We start from the raw sequence: 15,506 nt of genomic DNA on the forward strand, positions 1-15,506 counted from the left end.
TTTCTGGAAGGGGGGTGGGGAGAAGACTTTCTGGTTTGCATGGGCCCAGAGAGGTGTATGCACCTCCAGGGTCACACAGGAAGCAGGGAGTGGAGCTACAGAGAATCTAGGTGGCCTGGTTCCGGGCCTTGCTGCTGAGTCTGGGCTTTCTTTGGGCAAGGAGGGGGGTGAGGAGGAATAAAGGACTAGAGAGGCCTGAACAATGGGGCAGGGAGGAGTGGAAAGCCTCGCCCCCTCCCCTGTTCTGGGCTGCCCGCCAGCTCTGCCCCACTCCCTCTGCCCAAGGCAGTTGAATGAAGCTGTTATCAGCAAGACCCAGAGAAGGAGCAGTCAAGCGTAGGGGTTGGGGTGGGAGCGTGAGCACTCGGGTCCACCTCAGCTCAAGCCTGGATCTCCTCTGTTCCCCGGCTGGGAGCTCCTCAAAAGCAGGACCCAGGTCTCCTCTGTTCTCCTGGACTGGAAACCTCCACAGGACAGTGACGGGGTCTCCTAAAGACTGACATGCCAAGGTTGGACCCTGACAGAGGGAGTAAAGGATCATGGAGATCCAGCCCCTGTTCCACTTGACAACCAACTATTTGGTTGAAAAAGATAGTCAGATGTGGCACCCTGACCTTTCCCAATCTCCCTCCACAACAGCCTCATCTTTATCTCCCAACCCAGGGGGTCTCGCTGGAGCCCAGATCCCACTGACCCTAGGTCTAGAGGCCCTCAGGAAGTCATTCCTGAAGTCTGACTGCAGAGCCTCCTGCTGCAGCCTGTCCTCTCCCCTGGCTCCTTCTCCAGAACTGTGAGTCCTCTCCCCTCGGGCAGGCAGCTGGTGGCTGCCCTGTAATTAGCCCCCAGACTGAGCTGGGAAGAGGGGAGCGTAGACCAGGGCTCTCACACACACCCATCGCCTTTCTGGAACACCAGATGCAGAGTCTTCTTCCCGAACCTGTCTCCCCACCCCCAAGCCTTTCAGGCCTCTCAGAGCCGTTCTCCTGGGCCCCACCTCAGCTTCAGGTTCCTGTCTACTCAGTTCTGTCCACTTCCAATTTCAGCTTTGTAGGGCGCGGCTACAGTGTTTTGGCCAGGTTCAAGCCTCGGACTAATGAAAGAACAGGGTCCTCTCATTGCCACGTGCAAGTCCCAGCTGGAGGGCAGGGCCCTCCCAGCACAATTATAGCCAACGGCTATGGTTGTAAGCTTGGACCTATGGTCCAAACACGTAGCCCCACGTGCCTTGTGATAGAGTTCGGGTGCATGTAGTTAAGTGAGGTTGAAACTCACGAGAATGCTGTAAACAACTTGATCACGCCCCTACTTTGCCTTGTGGCATCTGCTATAAAATAAAGACACGGCTTGTGGGCGCGGGTGCTGTCTCCTCATCAGGGAGCAGCGTCCCACCGAGACCCAGCTTTCATTCTCTTGTCTGTCTTTTCTCAATCCTTTCACCCCCCCACTCAGGGTCCCTGAACCAGGCTGAGCTGGCATGGCACATAAGGCGCCCTGGGGCTGAGTGTGCCATGGCCGTGCCGGCTCCCCACATACGGCGCCCGAACAGGCCCTTTGGCGGTAACAAGTGGCGTCCGAACAAGCCTGAGTTCGGGGGGAATTTAAAAAGTGGTCAGGTGAAAGGAGGCCCCAAGGCGCGCGCAGAGAGTAAGCTTAAAAAGCAAAAGTAAGAAGGCCAAAAAACAAAAATAAGGTAGGGAGCCAAAGTGTGGTAAAATTAGCTCGGTGTAAAACATGGGAATAATGCTTAATCGAAGCATTTTTAAAGTAAGCATTTTTAAATTTCTAAGGTAGAAATAAGCGGACGCATTTTTAAATAAGTAGAGAAAATAAGATAAGCAAAAGAGAGTCAGTAGATGTTTAAAAAAAAGCAGTAGAAATAAGCGGTAGAAAATAAGAAATCTCTTAGGTTTTGTTTAGCTAAAGATAGGTAAGATAGAAATAAGCTGTAGAAATAGAGAAATAAGTAGAAATAAGCTGTAGAAATAGAGAAATAAGCAGGGGTTGCAACCCAGGAAAGGTTTGGGCAAGGGCAGCCAAGCTGACCTATAGTTCATAGTTAGAGGTAGAGAAATAAGTAAAAAATAAGTGGTAGGAAATAAGCTGTAGAAATAGAGAAATAAGTAGAAACAAGGAAGTTTTGGGCAAGGGCAGCCAAGCCTACCTGTAGTTCATAGTTAGAGGTAGAGAAATAAATAGAAAATAAGCTGTAGAAATGTAGAAATAAGCGGGGGTTGCAACCCAGGAAAGGTTTGGGCAAGGGCAGCCAGACCTACCTATGGTTCTGTAAGCGGGGGTTGCAACCCAGAAAGGTTTGGGCAAGGGCAGCCAAGCCTACCTATAGTTCATAGTTAGAGGTAGAGAAATAAGTAGAAATAAGCTGTAAAAAATAAGTGGTAGGAAATAAATGGTAGGAGAAATAAGCTGTAGAAAGTAAGCGGTCGGAGAAATAAGCTGTAGAAATAGAGAAATAAGTAGAAATAAGTGGTAGAAATAAGCTGTAGGAATAGAGAAATAAGTAGAAAATAAGCAGTAGAAAGCAAGCGGTAGAAAATAGGCGGTAGAAAATAATAAGTAATTAGGAGGTACAAAATAAGGTAGAAATCTCCTGGGTTTTGTTTAAGCCACTGTAAAGTAAAAGATGGCTGTGGTTGATGTTTAAGGAAATAATTTTTATTTTAGACGTAGATTGTAAGCTCGTGCGGCAGTTGCATTGTTTCTAGGCTTTGGTTATCTTTGCTTGGGCGACCTGATAGCTCTCTGGGACTTGGGGTCTGTGTGAGACCCCAGACTCAGAGTGGGAAGTCTCCAGCGCTGCAGGACCAGACTTCCACCTGCGTGGACAGGGCTGATTTGACTGGGACTGATGCCTACTCAGTGCTGAGGTCAACCGTCCAGGCAGCCTGATCCAAGGGACTAGTTTTGCATCTACGACATCTTCGCATCGGCGGCATCTTACTATGCTAGTGACCAAGGTATCAGCATGGAGTCAGCTGAAGAAGATGGCGACTGAGGCCAAGCAAATGTTAAAAAAGCAAGTGGAAGCTATGCTAGCGTTGGAGAACTGTCAGTTTTCTGTAAAATCTAAGGACTTTGAGTAAGATAGCCTGAAAATGTTGACATGTTTGTAGTTTGGTTTTGCATTGGTATTGCTGTGTTATTAGCCAGAGTTTTGTTTTCTTGTTAACATTGCTGTGTTTATGCTTTTGTTAAATAGCCAGAAGTCTGTTTTGATGATGCTGAATAATTTATTTAGAGTTTTTTGGATAATGTAAATGGGCATGTTTAAAAGCAAATGTAAAGGGGGACAGTTTCTTGTCCACCTGCCCTGCCCACGAAATCCCAAATCCAAACCTCCCGCCCTCCCTACAGCCATTGCCCTGGACTCTTTCTCTCCTCTGTGGCCTCCTTCCAGGCTTTCTGGCCTTAGTCTTTCCCCTTCTTACCCAGTCTCCACTCAGCCACCTGGAGGGATCCTTCTTCTTCTTCTTTTTTTTTTTTAATATTTTTTTAAATATATTTTTTTGATTTTTTACAGAGAGAAACGAGAGAGATAGAGAGTTAGAAACATCGATGAGAGAGAAACATCGATCAGCTGCCTCCTGCACATCTCCCACCGGGGATGTGCCCGCAACCCAGGTACATGCCTCTGACCGGAATCGAACCTGGGACCCTTCAGTCCGCAAGCCGACGCTCCATCCACTGAGCCAAACCGGTTTTGGCTGGAGGGATCCTTCTAAATGGCAAATGGAGACCATACCAGTCCCCTGCTTAAAACCCTCAAGTCTCCCATAAGCCACTCTTCTTTTTTAAAAAAATATGTTTTTATTGATTTCAGAGAGGAAGGGAGAGTGATAGAGAGATGGAAACATCAATGATGAGAGAGAATAATTGATTGGCTGCCTCCTGCATGCCCCCTACTGGGGGGGTGGGGGTGGGGGTGGGGAATGGAGCCTGCAACTCTGGCATGTGCCCTTGGCCGGAATCGAACCTGGGACCCTTTAGTCCACAGGCAGACACTCTATCCACTGAGCCAAACTAGCTTGGGCTAAGCCACTGTTCTTAGTGAAATACTTGTCAATTGTAATTTTGTTCAGAACCTTGATGTAAAATGGTTAAAATGCTGTGGTTGGAACAGGAGGTGGGGCAGGGCTCTGCCTCCCTGGCTCCCCTCTCCCCAGCTCCAGCTGCAGAGAGCTTCCTCAGAGCCCTTGGGGCTTAAAGAAGCCCAGCTTAAATATCTCTGCCCTCTCCATCCCGGGGTAAGATCCAGGCCCTTAAGATGGAACACAAGGCCCTTCCTATGCTTCTTGTGTCTCTTCCTGGCCTCACTATGGCTGCTCACTTCATGTACCAGGCCAGCACCCATCCTGTCCAGGGCCTGCCCCAGCAGTCTCTCACCTGGAAAACTCTCCACAAAATCCCCAGCCAAATGTTTCCTCCTCCAGGAAGCCCTCTGATTGCCTCAGCCCAAAGGATGCCCCAGGCTCTTGCTGGTTTCAGGGATCAGGCAAATGCTGGGCCTTGGCTCAGGCCCCACAGGAAGCGTTTGAGCGTACCTTCTTCCTTGACCCCGGCTCTAACTCCTCATCCTCTGAAGCAAACTTATCCCGGATCCAGGAGCTTTCCTGTTAGTGAGGAGGGAGATGAGACATCAGAAAGCCCATCTCCCCATTCAAGCCCATGGGGTTGGAATCCCAGCTCAATACCCAGGGGCTCCAGGAATTTGGTCCTGAGGTGTGAACCAGAGCCCTCGGACACCCTAGGCCTGTTTGCAGTGATAGCCTGGTCCGTGTCAGCCTCTTGTCACTACCTCTGCTCTTCCCGGGCTGGCATGGGGCACGCCCAAGTGTCCAGCCAGTGCCTCTTCAGACTCCTTAACAGATCCCCGTCTCCTATCTCTGGCTTTTATAAACACTGGACACAGATCCATAACTAGTCCCAGACAAGGCCACACACAGGCCCCCGTGGACACACATTTGCCCACAAAGGCCCTCATGGATACATACATACATACATGTGTGGACCCCATGGCTGCCCACATGTACACACAGACCTTTTTGGATACATGCATACACACAGCCCAAGAACACACGTGGCTATTCACACATGAAGACATGAGGCTCTGATGAAGGAGGCAGCTTCTGGAATGAATCCTTTCTTCTATGTTGACTGTATAATACAGTTTTCAAAGCCTGAAAAACATCCACAATCTTGTTTGATTCTGACCGAGGCCCTGGGTCTGGGGTTGGGAGAGGACTCCACCTGAAGCTTCCAGGTGGCTGATGGAGACACTGAGGCTCTGAGAGGTGAGGGAGGAGAGCTGGCCAGGGCCCCTGACTGGTCAGTGGCCAAGCCAGGCTTAGAACTGAAATTCTAGGTCTGTAAGAGGGCTCTGCCCCCATCAGCCTGCCCCTATGACTCAGCAAGAGGTCTACGTCTCTATCCCATCCCACTGACTCCCCTCCATGACCCTCTGCTGTCCTCAAAGGGTGCCGAGGGCAGCTCAGGGACACCAGGAAGTGAACCCAGAGTTCCCAGGATATGGGTCAAAAGGTAGATTTTCTCAACGTCCAGCTGCTCATCTGGCTGGCGGTGCCTGAGGGGTAGGTTCCCATTCACAGGTTCCCTGCCATCTCGTCTGTCTGTCTGCAGACAGGGGGTGGCTGTTGGCGCAGTAGGAGGAGATGCTTGCCCGCCCCCCAGTCTGGAGACGCTCATAATTCAGTGATTCATCTCTGTTCTCCACTCCCCATGCCAGCCTACAGCTACCCCGACTCCCAAGGCCCAGAAACAGGAAGGGTGTCCAGCAGGGGCCTAAGAGCGGTGCGCATTCTAGAAAGGGGGCTCACGCGTGAAGGGGCTTCCTGTGGCTCCCTGGTCGCTGTCCTTTTTACCGCCTCTCCCCATCCCCATGGGGTCTGAATCCCAAGCTCAATACTCAGTGGTCGAATAAGACCTTAGCAAGTGACTTCTCTCCAAACTTCAGTTTTGTCATTTGTGGAAAGGGAAAAATATACCCACTTCTGGGGATTGTTTTGTATATGGGAGGAAGTACATTCTAAAACTGAAAATGTGACCCTGGCTGGTTTGGCTCAGTAGTTAGAGTGTCAGCCTGTAACTAAAGGGTTGCGGGTTCGCTTCTGGTCAAGGTCACATATCTCTGCTAGATGTGTCTCTCTCACATCGATGTTTCTCTCTCTGTGTCTCTCCCCCTGCCTTCCACTCTCTCTAAAAATCAGTGGAGCCCTAATCGGTTTGGCTCAGTGGATAGAGCGTCGGCCTGCGGACTGAAGGGTCCTAGGTTCGATTCTGGTCAAGGGCATGTACCTTGGTTGCAGGCACATCCCCAATGGGGGGTGTGTAGGAGGCAGCTGATTGATGTTTCTCTCTCATTGATGTTTCTAACTCTCTATCCTTCTCCCTTCCTCTCTGTAAAAAATTAATAAAATATATTTTAAAAAATCAGTGGAGAAAATATCCTTGGATGAGGATAAGTATGTGAATAAATAAATAAAAATACATTGGAAATGCCTATGTCTGTTTTGGCCTCCTCCATCAGCCTGCTCCAATGCTCTGGAAGAGGTTAGGGAGGTCAGGGAGGCTGGGGGGATTGTAGCATTATTCATTTTCTATGTCGATATTCTTCTTCACCCCACTTGCTGACAGCAAAACCCGTCTCTTCTGCTGTTTCAGGCTGCACCCATTCAGGCAAAAATGTTTTGGGGGCGGGAAATGATGGGTGTTCCACACCCCACTCCTTACAGCGCCCCAGCCAGCACCTCTGATTCAGCAGGCTGGGACTTGCATCTTCAGCCCTTCCCTTGACCGGGAACCCACTCCCCCAGCTCTGACCTCAAGGAGTCACAGCCTCCCACGGGTGGATGGGTCAAGACCCCTCCGTGAGCTCAGCCCTTCCACCCAGGTGAGACACACACCTTGCTCAAGATGCCCTGGGAGGAGATGGAGCCTCCGCCAGGAGCTCCCAGGTGGGCTGGGTTCCAGCCTGCACTTGGCCTTGGCTTTCCTTCCCAAAGCACAGCAGGGAGCCCCGAGGGCTCCAGGGAGCTGTGTGACTCAGTCAGGGCCTCGCCAGACTCACTCTCTTCTCTGTGAAGCCAGGCTTCCTTCTGCCTTTTCAGCCAGGGGGCGCCATGCACATGGACTACACTAGCCTGGTGTTTATGGACAGGTGTCCTCGGGCCCTGACCCCTCTTAGTCCCAAATGACCTCAGGAGAGCTGACAGGGACAAGGAACCCTTGTGGGGCATTGCACCCTTCCCCTCCTCCAGGCTGGGTCCTCTCAGGCCCATTAGGAAGCATGAAGCCCTACCCATACCTGCTCAGCTCCAACCCTAGCACGTACCAATGTGCATGTGTATGCACGCATATGAACATGCGTGTAACCACCAGTTACAGAGAGGAATGAGTTTGGTGGGAGTGTATGGGGACACGGTCCTGAAGGTTGAGCCCTGATTCGGGACCATAGAGAAATGAGAGCCAGCTCGTGTTCCTCTTGCCAAACCATGTGCCTTGGCATGGAGCCGCCTCCATTAGAGGGGGTGGCAAAGATGATTGTGGTGAACTGTAGCCTCAGATTATAGGTGGGCACATACATACCTGCACACAGTGAGTACATGTAGGTGCACATGTATTAATAAATGCTGCTTAATGTGAACAAGATACGCAAGTCCTTGGCTGTATGTGTGATCTGCTCTCCCCTGCAGCACGTGGGAACACCTCTGTGAGCTGAGTGCAAACTGTGTGCAGTAACCTTGTGGGTGCCTGCTGGTGGCAGAGCTGCCTGTTTCTCTCCCCTGCTCTGGGTTCCAGGCTGACAGGCTCAGGAGGAGGTGCTCTGGGCTGGGGTTCTCCACTTTCTTCACTGTGAGGACTCCCTTGCCTGTTCCCACCTATGCTGCCTTTGCAGCCCCACCGGAGGCAGCGAGGAGCTGAGAAGTACATCACGAGGCAGGGAGAAGGGAGGGAGACATGTTCCCCCTTCCCAGGCTGGGCTCTGGCACCAGGAGTCTAGGGTTCTGTCCTGAGTCACACACTGGCAGCGAGTCTGTGGGTAGACACTCAGTGATGGCACCCTGATTCACCATGGGACCTCCCAGCCCATGGGGGCCCAGAAGGTGGGGTGCATCTCTCTGAGCCAAGGGTATGAGAGATGTTGTATGTGGGTTCCATATATATGACCAGGTTCTCATGTAAATGGGACCCCTTGAGCATGTGACCAGAGCTCAGTGTCCATAGGCTGTGTGGCTGTCAGCACGCATGTGGGTACCTGATATGTATTGCTAAATCCCATCTCTTTGGGCTTTAGTCACCTTTGGAACCTTCATTTCTGACAGCCATTTCTCAAGGGACAAGTTCCCAGGGCCCTTTGCCCACCTGGGTTAAGTTCATCTGGTAAAAGTTCATCTGGTAAAAGTGGTTTCTTTGGTCTCCCCTGGCAGTGCTATGAAAGGGACTGGGGTGAGGGCATATTTGCTTCCAGTCTTGTGGGAGTTGGGCCCAGGCCACCAAACCTCAGATTCCCAATTATTGAACGACACCCACCCCGCAGATGGGGCTGACTCCCCAACAGTTTAAGCAGTTCAATCTCTTAAAAGGACAGACTCTCCCTTGGACAGGATCAACCAGAGTGGGAGAGGAGAGGGTTAAAAACAGCTGCCCCCTAGCCGGGGGCTCAGTGGTTAGAGCGTCAGCCTGAGGACTGAAGGGTTGCTGGTTCGATTCTGGTCAATGGCACCTACTTTGGTTGCAGGCTTAATCCCTGCCCCGGTCGGGAGGCAACCAGTCGATGTGTCTCTCACATTGATGTTTCTCTCTCTGTCTCTCCCCCTCCCTTTCATTCTCTTAAAAAAAAAAAATATGGGAAAAATATCCTCGGGTGAGGATTAACAAAAAAATTAAGGAAAACAAACCCAGCTGGGACCTACTCTGCAGGCAAGCATGTGGCATGGACAACTTCAGTCCCTGCAGCCATGTGCAAAATGCACTCAGGTACATGTGTGACCACCTCAGCCAACTCAGCCATATCAGACAGGATGTGCACAGCCATGAGAGATGCCCGGCGAGTGTGATCAGGCCTACAAGACCGATGTCATGTGTGGACAGAGCTGGTCATGCAACATGTGAAGCACTCACAGCAGAAGGAGCAAAGGCCCGTGCGCTCTGGCTGGAACTCAGCACGCGTTCTGTGTGCCCCCGCGTTGGTCTATGAGAGGGTCTCTTCGCCCTTGGGGCCCACAGCCTCCTCCCTCCAGCCCCCTGACTGAGGACATGCTGGCTCCAGCCATCCTGTAGCCCTTTCTGACATGTCCATGGCGGGGATGACAGCAAAGCTCGGGGTCGGGGGCCAAGGCAATCTCCCTGGCAGCTCCGTTCCCCCCAGCCACGCCCTGCACATGCCTGAACCCCACCATTGGCCCTCAGCCTCCAAGACACATCTTCCCCCAAGTGCTCTCCGGGGCCAACCTCACTCCTAAGGTCCCTCACACCCCAAGTTCCTCCACCTTCCTCATTAGCACCCCCCAACCCCGCATCCCCACCAACCTCCCAGGCAAGGTGTGGGGAGGCCGCCCACGCCTGCGGGGCCGGGCAGGCTAAAGGCGTGCGAAGCAGGACTGAGCGGGCGGGGCGCGGGGCGGCGGGGCGGGCGGGACCTGTGCCTCCCGCCGCTATAAAGGGCGCCAGCCGGCGCTCACGGGCACTGCGCCCCGCCCGCCGCCTCCCTCCGCGCTCTGCCACCTGCCCGCCCGTCGCTAACTGCCCCGACATGGGTCGACAGAAGGAGCTGGTGAACCGCTGCGGGGAGATGCTCCACATCCGCTACCGGCTGCTGCGCCAGGCGCTGGCTGAGTGCCTGGGAACCCTCATCCTCGTGGTGAGTGGGGGGACCTAGGGAATCCCCTCTGCCCCCGCCCCTACCCACCCTAACCCTGTGCATCGGAGCGCTGTGCTTCTCAAGACAGCCCTGACCCTTCTCCCAGCTCTGATCCCCACCCTGATCCCTCCCAGAGTGCTCTCCCCGCCTGGCTTTCACCCCATCTCCTAGGGCTGTCACTCCCCAGTGACCCAGCCCACAGGCTGGCCGCGGCCACCCCTGCCCTCTGGGACCTTCAGCCCTTTCTCCAGGCTCCCATGGCTCCCCAAGTTCTCAGCGTCCCAGCCCAGGACGCAGTGGGGGCAGAGGCAGATGGGCCCCTATTAGGTTAGTTGGCTTCTGATACCTGGCCCCTAATGAATAATTAAGCCTCAGAAAGTCCAAAAGTTCCCATGAGGACAGTTTGCCACGGGTTGGGGCAGAGGGCGGAGGCCCACAGGGTGCAAACAGCAGAGCGAGAGGAAAGCAGGATCCTGCTGATAGGAGGCTGTGGAAGGCGTGGGGCTCAGGCGCAGAGGAAGTGGTGTCCCTGAAGGGGCTCCCCTCCTGCTGAGCCACTCCCAGACCCTGCCAGTTACCCAGGCTCTGAGCTACTCTGTGGGTTCTCGAGTGGACACGTCCCCTGCCTGGTTACTCCCCAGACCCAGTTACTCCCTGGTTACACCAGTTTCGTCCCTGGGTTGTTCCTGGGTGACTGTTTGCATTTTTTGGGTCTGGCAGACACAGCGGTTAGAGTCCCCATTTCCTGTCCCAGTTTCTGATTTTCAGCCGCTCCTGTGGTGGTTACCTCTGTTTTCCCCGTTGGTTACTTCTGGGTTGGGTTGCTCCACTGTGGCGGGTAGGCTACCCCGTTCCTGCCCCAGCCCCAGCCCCAGCCCCAGGTCCTGCAGACCTGCCAGCCCCCTGCCGACTTGGAAGCTTAACCAGAGGCAGGGAGGGCTGGCGTGGCCCACCCCAATGGGTGGCAGTGATGGAACTGGCACCGTGGGAAGAGGAGAGCTGAGACTCACCTCTGGAAACAGGAAGGGGGGGGTAAGGAAACCAGGGGGCACTTTCTCCACAGCCCCTCACAAGATGAGTGGCCCTACCAGTCATCCCCGTCCCTCCCTCCCCTGTGCCAGGACAGGAGTGGGGCAGGTGCTTGTCATTCTCCCGTCCCAGAGCCCTGAGTCCCCCACTCCCTGTCCCCGTTTGAGAGCAGCCAGGCCAGGGGACGTTGCTTTCCACATTCACGGAGGGGCCGCCCTGTCCCCTCCCAAGTCTCAGTTCATCTCCCCCACAAAGGAGCAGTCAGGCCTAGTGCTGAGCCCAGGAAGGAGGGTTTCAGGCTCAGGTGAGTGCGAGGCATTGGGTGTCAGTGAAAGGCAGCACCTCAAGGGCAGCCTGAAGAGAGAGAGCCAGGCTTGGGAGACCCCCCGAGAGGTGGGGGAGGGCTTGCCTGCGTACACCTCTGAGGGTTGGGGGCCTAGAGCCTGCAGTAGTGGAATCAGAATTGGCTTTAGGGCCAGGAGAGCCCGTTTCTCTGGGGTACCTAGTAAGGGAGGGGCACTGGGGAGGAGGAGGGTGAGGAAGAGGAAGATTAGCCCCAAGGTGGTAGAACTGGCTCTGACGGCTTCTCACTCCAAGGCCTCCTGGGATGGAGCCAGGTTTGGCCTTCGGGCGGGCAAGGAACTGAGACCAGAGCCTGCCAAGCGCAGCAGGGTTCCCCAGACCCACACGTGCCCGTCACTCCTCCTACCCCCACATACTCACCACCTCTGATCTTTGCTCGCACCTGCCTGTACACCTTTGTCCTGCGTCACCTTTGCCGCTGGCTTCTCCACTATCTCTTGATCTTTCTGAGGGATGATAATGAGAATGCCTAACAACCCAGTCCACAGGACACTGACCCATCAGAATTGACAGGGACCCTTAGCACATGCCTGCTGGGTAGATAGCAAACCTTTAGTTATGGGAAGGTGAGAGAGGAGACTTGGGCAGGGGCTGGAGCAGCTTTGGGGGATACTCTGGGGGCTCAGGGCAATAGCCCTTTACAACCGGAGCAGAAGCATTTACATTGTCACGGGAAACAGTCATTCTGTTCTTATAGGACTTAGTTCTCTTGACCATTCTGTTCTTGGAGGACTTGGTAGAGAGCTTAGAACTAATCTCGGCCCTGGCAAGAAAGCTTATGGACTAGGCGCTAGTGAGAGGAACCACTTATTATCTTTAGGAACTCCCACATCTGAGGAGGCCCCTGGACCACTGAGGGCAGAGAGGTCAGGGCTGGTGGAGAGAGGAGGCTCTAGAACAGGGACAGGTCAAGGAGGGCGAGGGTGCTGAGAGGGGCTGAGGGGAGCCAGGGGCATGGGCAGGGGCTCTGACATCCCAGATTCAGGAGAAGTGGATTCAGCCTAATTTCTGGCCTCCTCCCCATTTCTTTGTGCCGCCCCCATCACCACCACCACCACCACCACCACCACCACCACCACCACCACCTAGCTCTTCTTTGGGGCAAAAAGGGAGGCACCTGCAGGTGGGGGATGAGTGAGTGAAGGGCTGGGGAGAAACTGCTAAGATGAAAACTGTTCTCCTCCACCCCACTCCTGTTGAGGTTCAAGAAAAATCCATGAAGATGGTTCAGCCATCTTTAGGGCGCCCAGTTGCAGACTCTGCTTCCACGGGGACCTGTTATGTTAGAGTTGGGATATTGCAGGTGGAAGGGCATGTTCGCTTCTTCTCAGAGTGCAACTGCAGCAGGAAGGGTTTCGGTTGAAGTCCAGGACCGGCCCTCCGTCCTCCTGATGGGGCAGGCAGAGGTTGCTGGCTTCACCCTTCCCTCTAAAGTGAGAGTTGCTGCGCCTCAGCCGGGCCTCACCCTCTCTGCCTTTTCTGTTTCCTGACACAGATGTTTGGCTGTGGCTCCGTGGCCCAGGTCGTGCTCAGCCGGGGCACCCATGGTGGTTTCCTTACCATCAACCTGGCCTTTGGCTTTGCCGTCACCCTGGGCATCCTCATTGCTGGCCAGGTCTCCGGTAAGGCCTTGCTCCACCCTCAAAACATTCTCACAAGGGGCCCCACTGGGGAGTGGGGTGGGGGGACATTCCCAAGGGCAGGGCATAGCTGTGGCCTGAGCTCTGAGCCCTGGGAAGAGAGGAGTGGAGAAGGAACTTGGTACTTAGACTCTGACTCTCACCTTGGAATCAGAGATTAGCAGAGTTGGCCTGTTCCACAATCCAACCCGCCATCTGGTACAAGAAACCCTTCTCTGCACCCCGGCTCCCCCGGGCCAGAGACGGGGAACATGAAGGTGGTGTGGAATCCTGGCCTCCCCACGGTGGCAGGCGATGGCCAATAGGTCCCCTCTCCCATCTGTGCAGGGGCCCACCTGAACCCCGCTGTGACCTTTGCCATGTGCTTCCTGGCGAGAGAGCCTTGGATCAAGCTGCCCATCTATACCCTGGCGCAGACCCTGGGAGCCTTCCTGGGCGCTGGGATCGTTTTCGGGCTGTACTATGGTAAGCATTACCCTCCTCCACTACCCCCTCCTCCTACTTGGGACCTGCTGGCATCAGGCCCTCCCATGACAGACAGATGGGGCCTGCCCAGGCCCCCGGCTCATGACTCACTCATTCACGCACAAGCCCAAGGTGCGGGGCACAGGGGAAATAAACGAGTTGGGCAACAATAGCGTCTCAGGCCCTCACCCCACCCACCTCACTGCCTCCGGCTCCTGAGTAAACAGCAGTGATTCTACTTACCCATGACCCCTGGGAGGGTGGGTCCAGCCAAAGAGGAGAAACTGGGCTCAGGCCTCTGCACTCACCCACTTGGGGTTTAACCTGTCATCAGATGCAATCTTGGCCTTTGCTGACAACCAGCTTATAGTCTCGGGCCCCAACGGCACAGCTGGCATCTTTGCCACCTATCCTTCTGGACACTTGGACATGGTCAATGGCTTCTTCGACCAGGTATGGGCTGGGGACATGTGAAGGGAACACAGGGAGGGGACCAGGCTGCCCTGGGCTGCTGAGGGGTTCGCTGGGGGACAGGGCTCCTTGTCTAAAGCAGAGTTTCTCACAGTGTGGGGACACCTCCATGTGTGGGGACACCTCCGTCAGAGTCAGAATGGCAGCTCTTTATATTTAACCAGCTCCCCAGAGGACCCTTACCCCTGAAAAAATCCTAGCACCACTGTCCTATGGAGGAGAAAGCAGGCGGTGACAAGACTAAGAGCTGGAGGGAAGCCAGAGGCCCAAAGGCGGGGCCAGAGGGTGGGGTGGGGGCTCCTCCTCACCCTGCTCTCCCTGCTCGCCAGTTCATCGGCACAGCCTCCCTCATCGTGTGTGTGCTGGCCATTGTGGACCCCTACAACAACCCGGTCCCCCGGGGCCTGGAGGCCTTCACCGTGGGCCTGGTGGTTCTGGTCATTGGCACCTCCATGGGCTTCAACTCTGGCTACGCTGTCAACCCTGCCCGGGACTTCGGCCCCCGCCTCTTCACCGCCATCGCCGGCTGAGGCTCGGAAGTGTTCACGTGAGTGCCACCCCCACCCAGCCAGCCTCAGCCTGCCTTCCCTCTGCTGGCCCCGCCCGCCCCTAACTCCATATTCTGCCCCCCAGGACCGGCCGCCAGTGGTGGTGGGTGCCCATCGTCTCCCCGCTCCTGGGCTCCATTGCGGGAGTCTTCGTGTACCAGCTCATGATCGGCTGCCACCTGGAGCAGCCTCCACCCTCCACTGAGCAGGAGAATGTGAAGCTGGCCCACGTGAAGCACAAGGAGCAGGTCTGAGTGGGCAGGGCCACCCCTGCCCCTCCCCCTGGAGCATCCACTGACTGTGCAGGGGCTGCTCCCTGGAAGTCCCCCTCACGACCTCCCTCCAGTCTGAGAAGCTCCTTGTCTGCCCCCACCCCTCTGGACAGTCCCTCCAGGACTTTCCACTGGCCCCTGCCCACATAGGACTTCAGGCCACTGTCCTTAAACTGTGATGGACAGAGCGTAGGGCCAACAGAACTTTGTCTCCCCAAGGGAGGGAATGGGCAGCGGGTACGTGAGTGTGTGCGTGTGCTTCTGTGTGTGAGTGTGTGTGTGTGTGTGTGTGTGTGTTTCCCCAGATATTCAGGGCAAAGGACCAAGTGGAAGGATTTTAGCTGGGGGTGAGGGGGTTAAGGGGGGTTTGGGGGGGAGTGAGGAAAGTGTCAGGGGCCTGCATGTTTCAGGGGCTGCAGGTGGAGGAGGGTCCAGATATGTTTCTGAGTGCATGTGTGTCTGCCCTGTTTTCCAAGCAGGGGCTCAGGGGAGGCCTTGGGGATGGTACGAGGGGAATATGGGCAGGGCTGGGAGGAGGGGGCCACAGCCCAGGTGTGAGCCGTTGACTGTATATAAGTAGGAGCTGAATAACGTGTTTTGTCATAATGTAGGCATGAGAAGTGGGGTGAAGTCCAGGTCATAAGTTTCATATTTGCTCTTTTTTTAAAAAAACACACACATATATAGCAGATGTCTTAGTTTTAGGGGGGCGGGGTTGGAGACTCTAAATTGGGTCTTTACTCTCTTAATCCTCCACTCAATACATATACTCTTGCTTTTATAAAAAAACAAAACAACAACAATAAAATATATGCCTGAAACTGCC

The 15,506-nt window shown here is 54.6% G+C and overlaps 1 protein-coding gene across 1 annotated transcript; it reads left to right on the forward strand.

Annotated features, from left to right (window-relative positions):
- Positions 1-9,686: 9,686 nt before the first annotated feature.
- On the forward strand, positions 9,687-15,506 carry AQP3 (aquaporin 3 (Gill blood group)). The gene is made up of 6 exons (XM_006098775.3): positions 9,687-9,892; positions 12,780-12,906; positions 13,252-13,389; positions 13,724-13,842; positions 14,190-14,407; positions 14,494-15,506. The coding sequence occupies exons 1-5, from the start codon at positions 9,785-9,787 to the stop codon at positions 14,388-14,390; spliced, it is 693 nt and encodes a 230-aa protein (XP_006098837.2). The 5' UTR covers positions 9,687-9,784; the 3' UTR covers positions 14,391-14,407; positions 14,494-15,506.

Source organism: Myotis lucifugus, unplaced genomic scaffold (genome assembly GCF_000147115.1).
Source record: "Myotis lucifugus unplaced genomic scaffold, Myoluc2.0 scaffold_246, whole genome shotgun sequence".
In the NCBI taxonomy this organism is placed as follows: Eukaryota; Metazoa; Chordata; class Mammalia; order Chiroptera; family Vespertilionidae; genus Myotis; species Myotis lucifugus.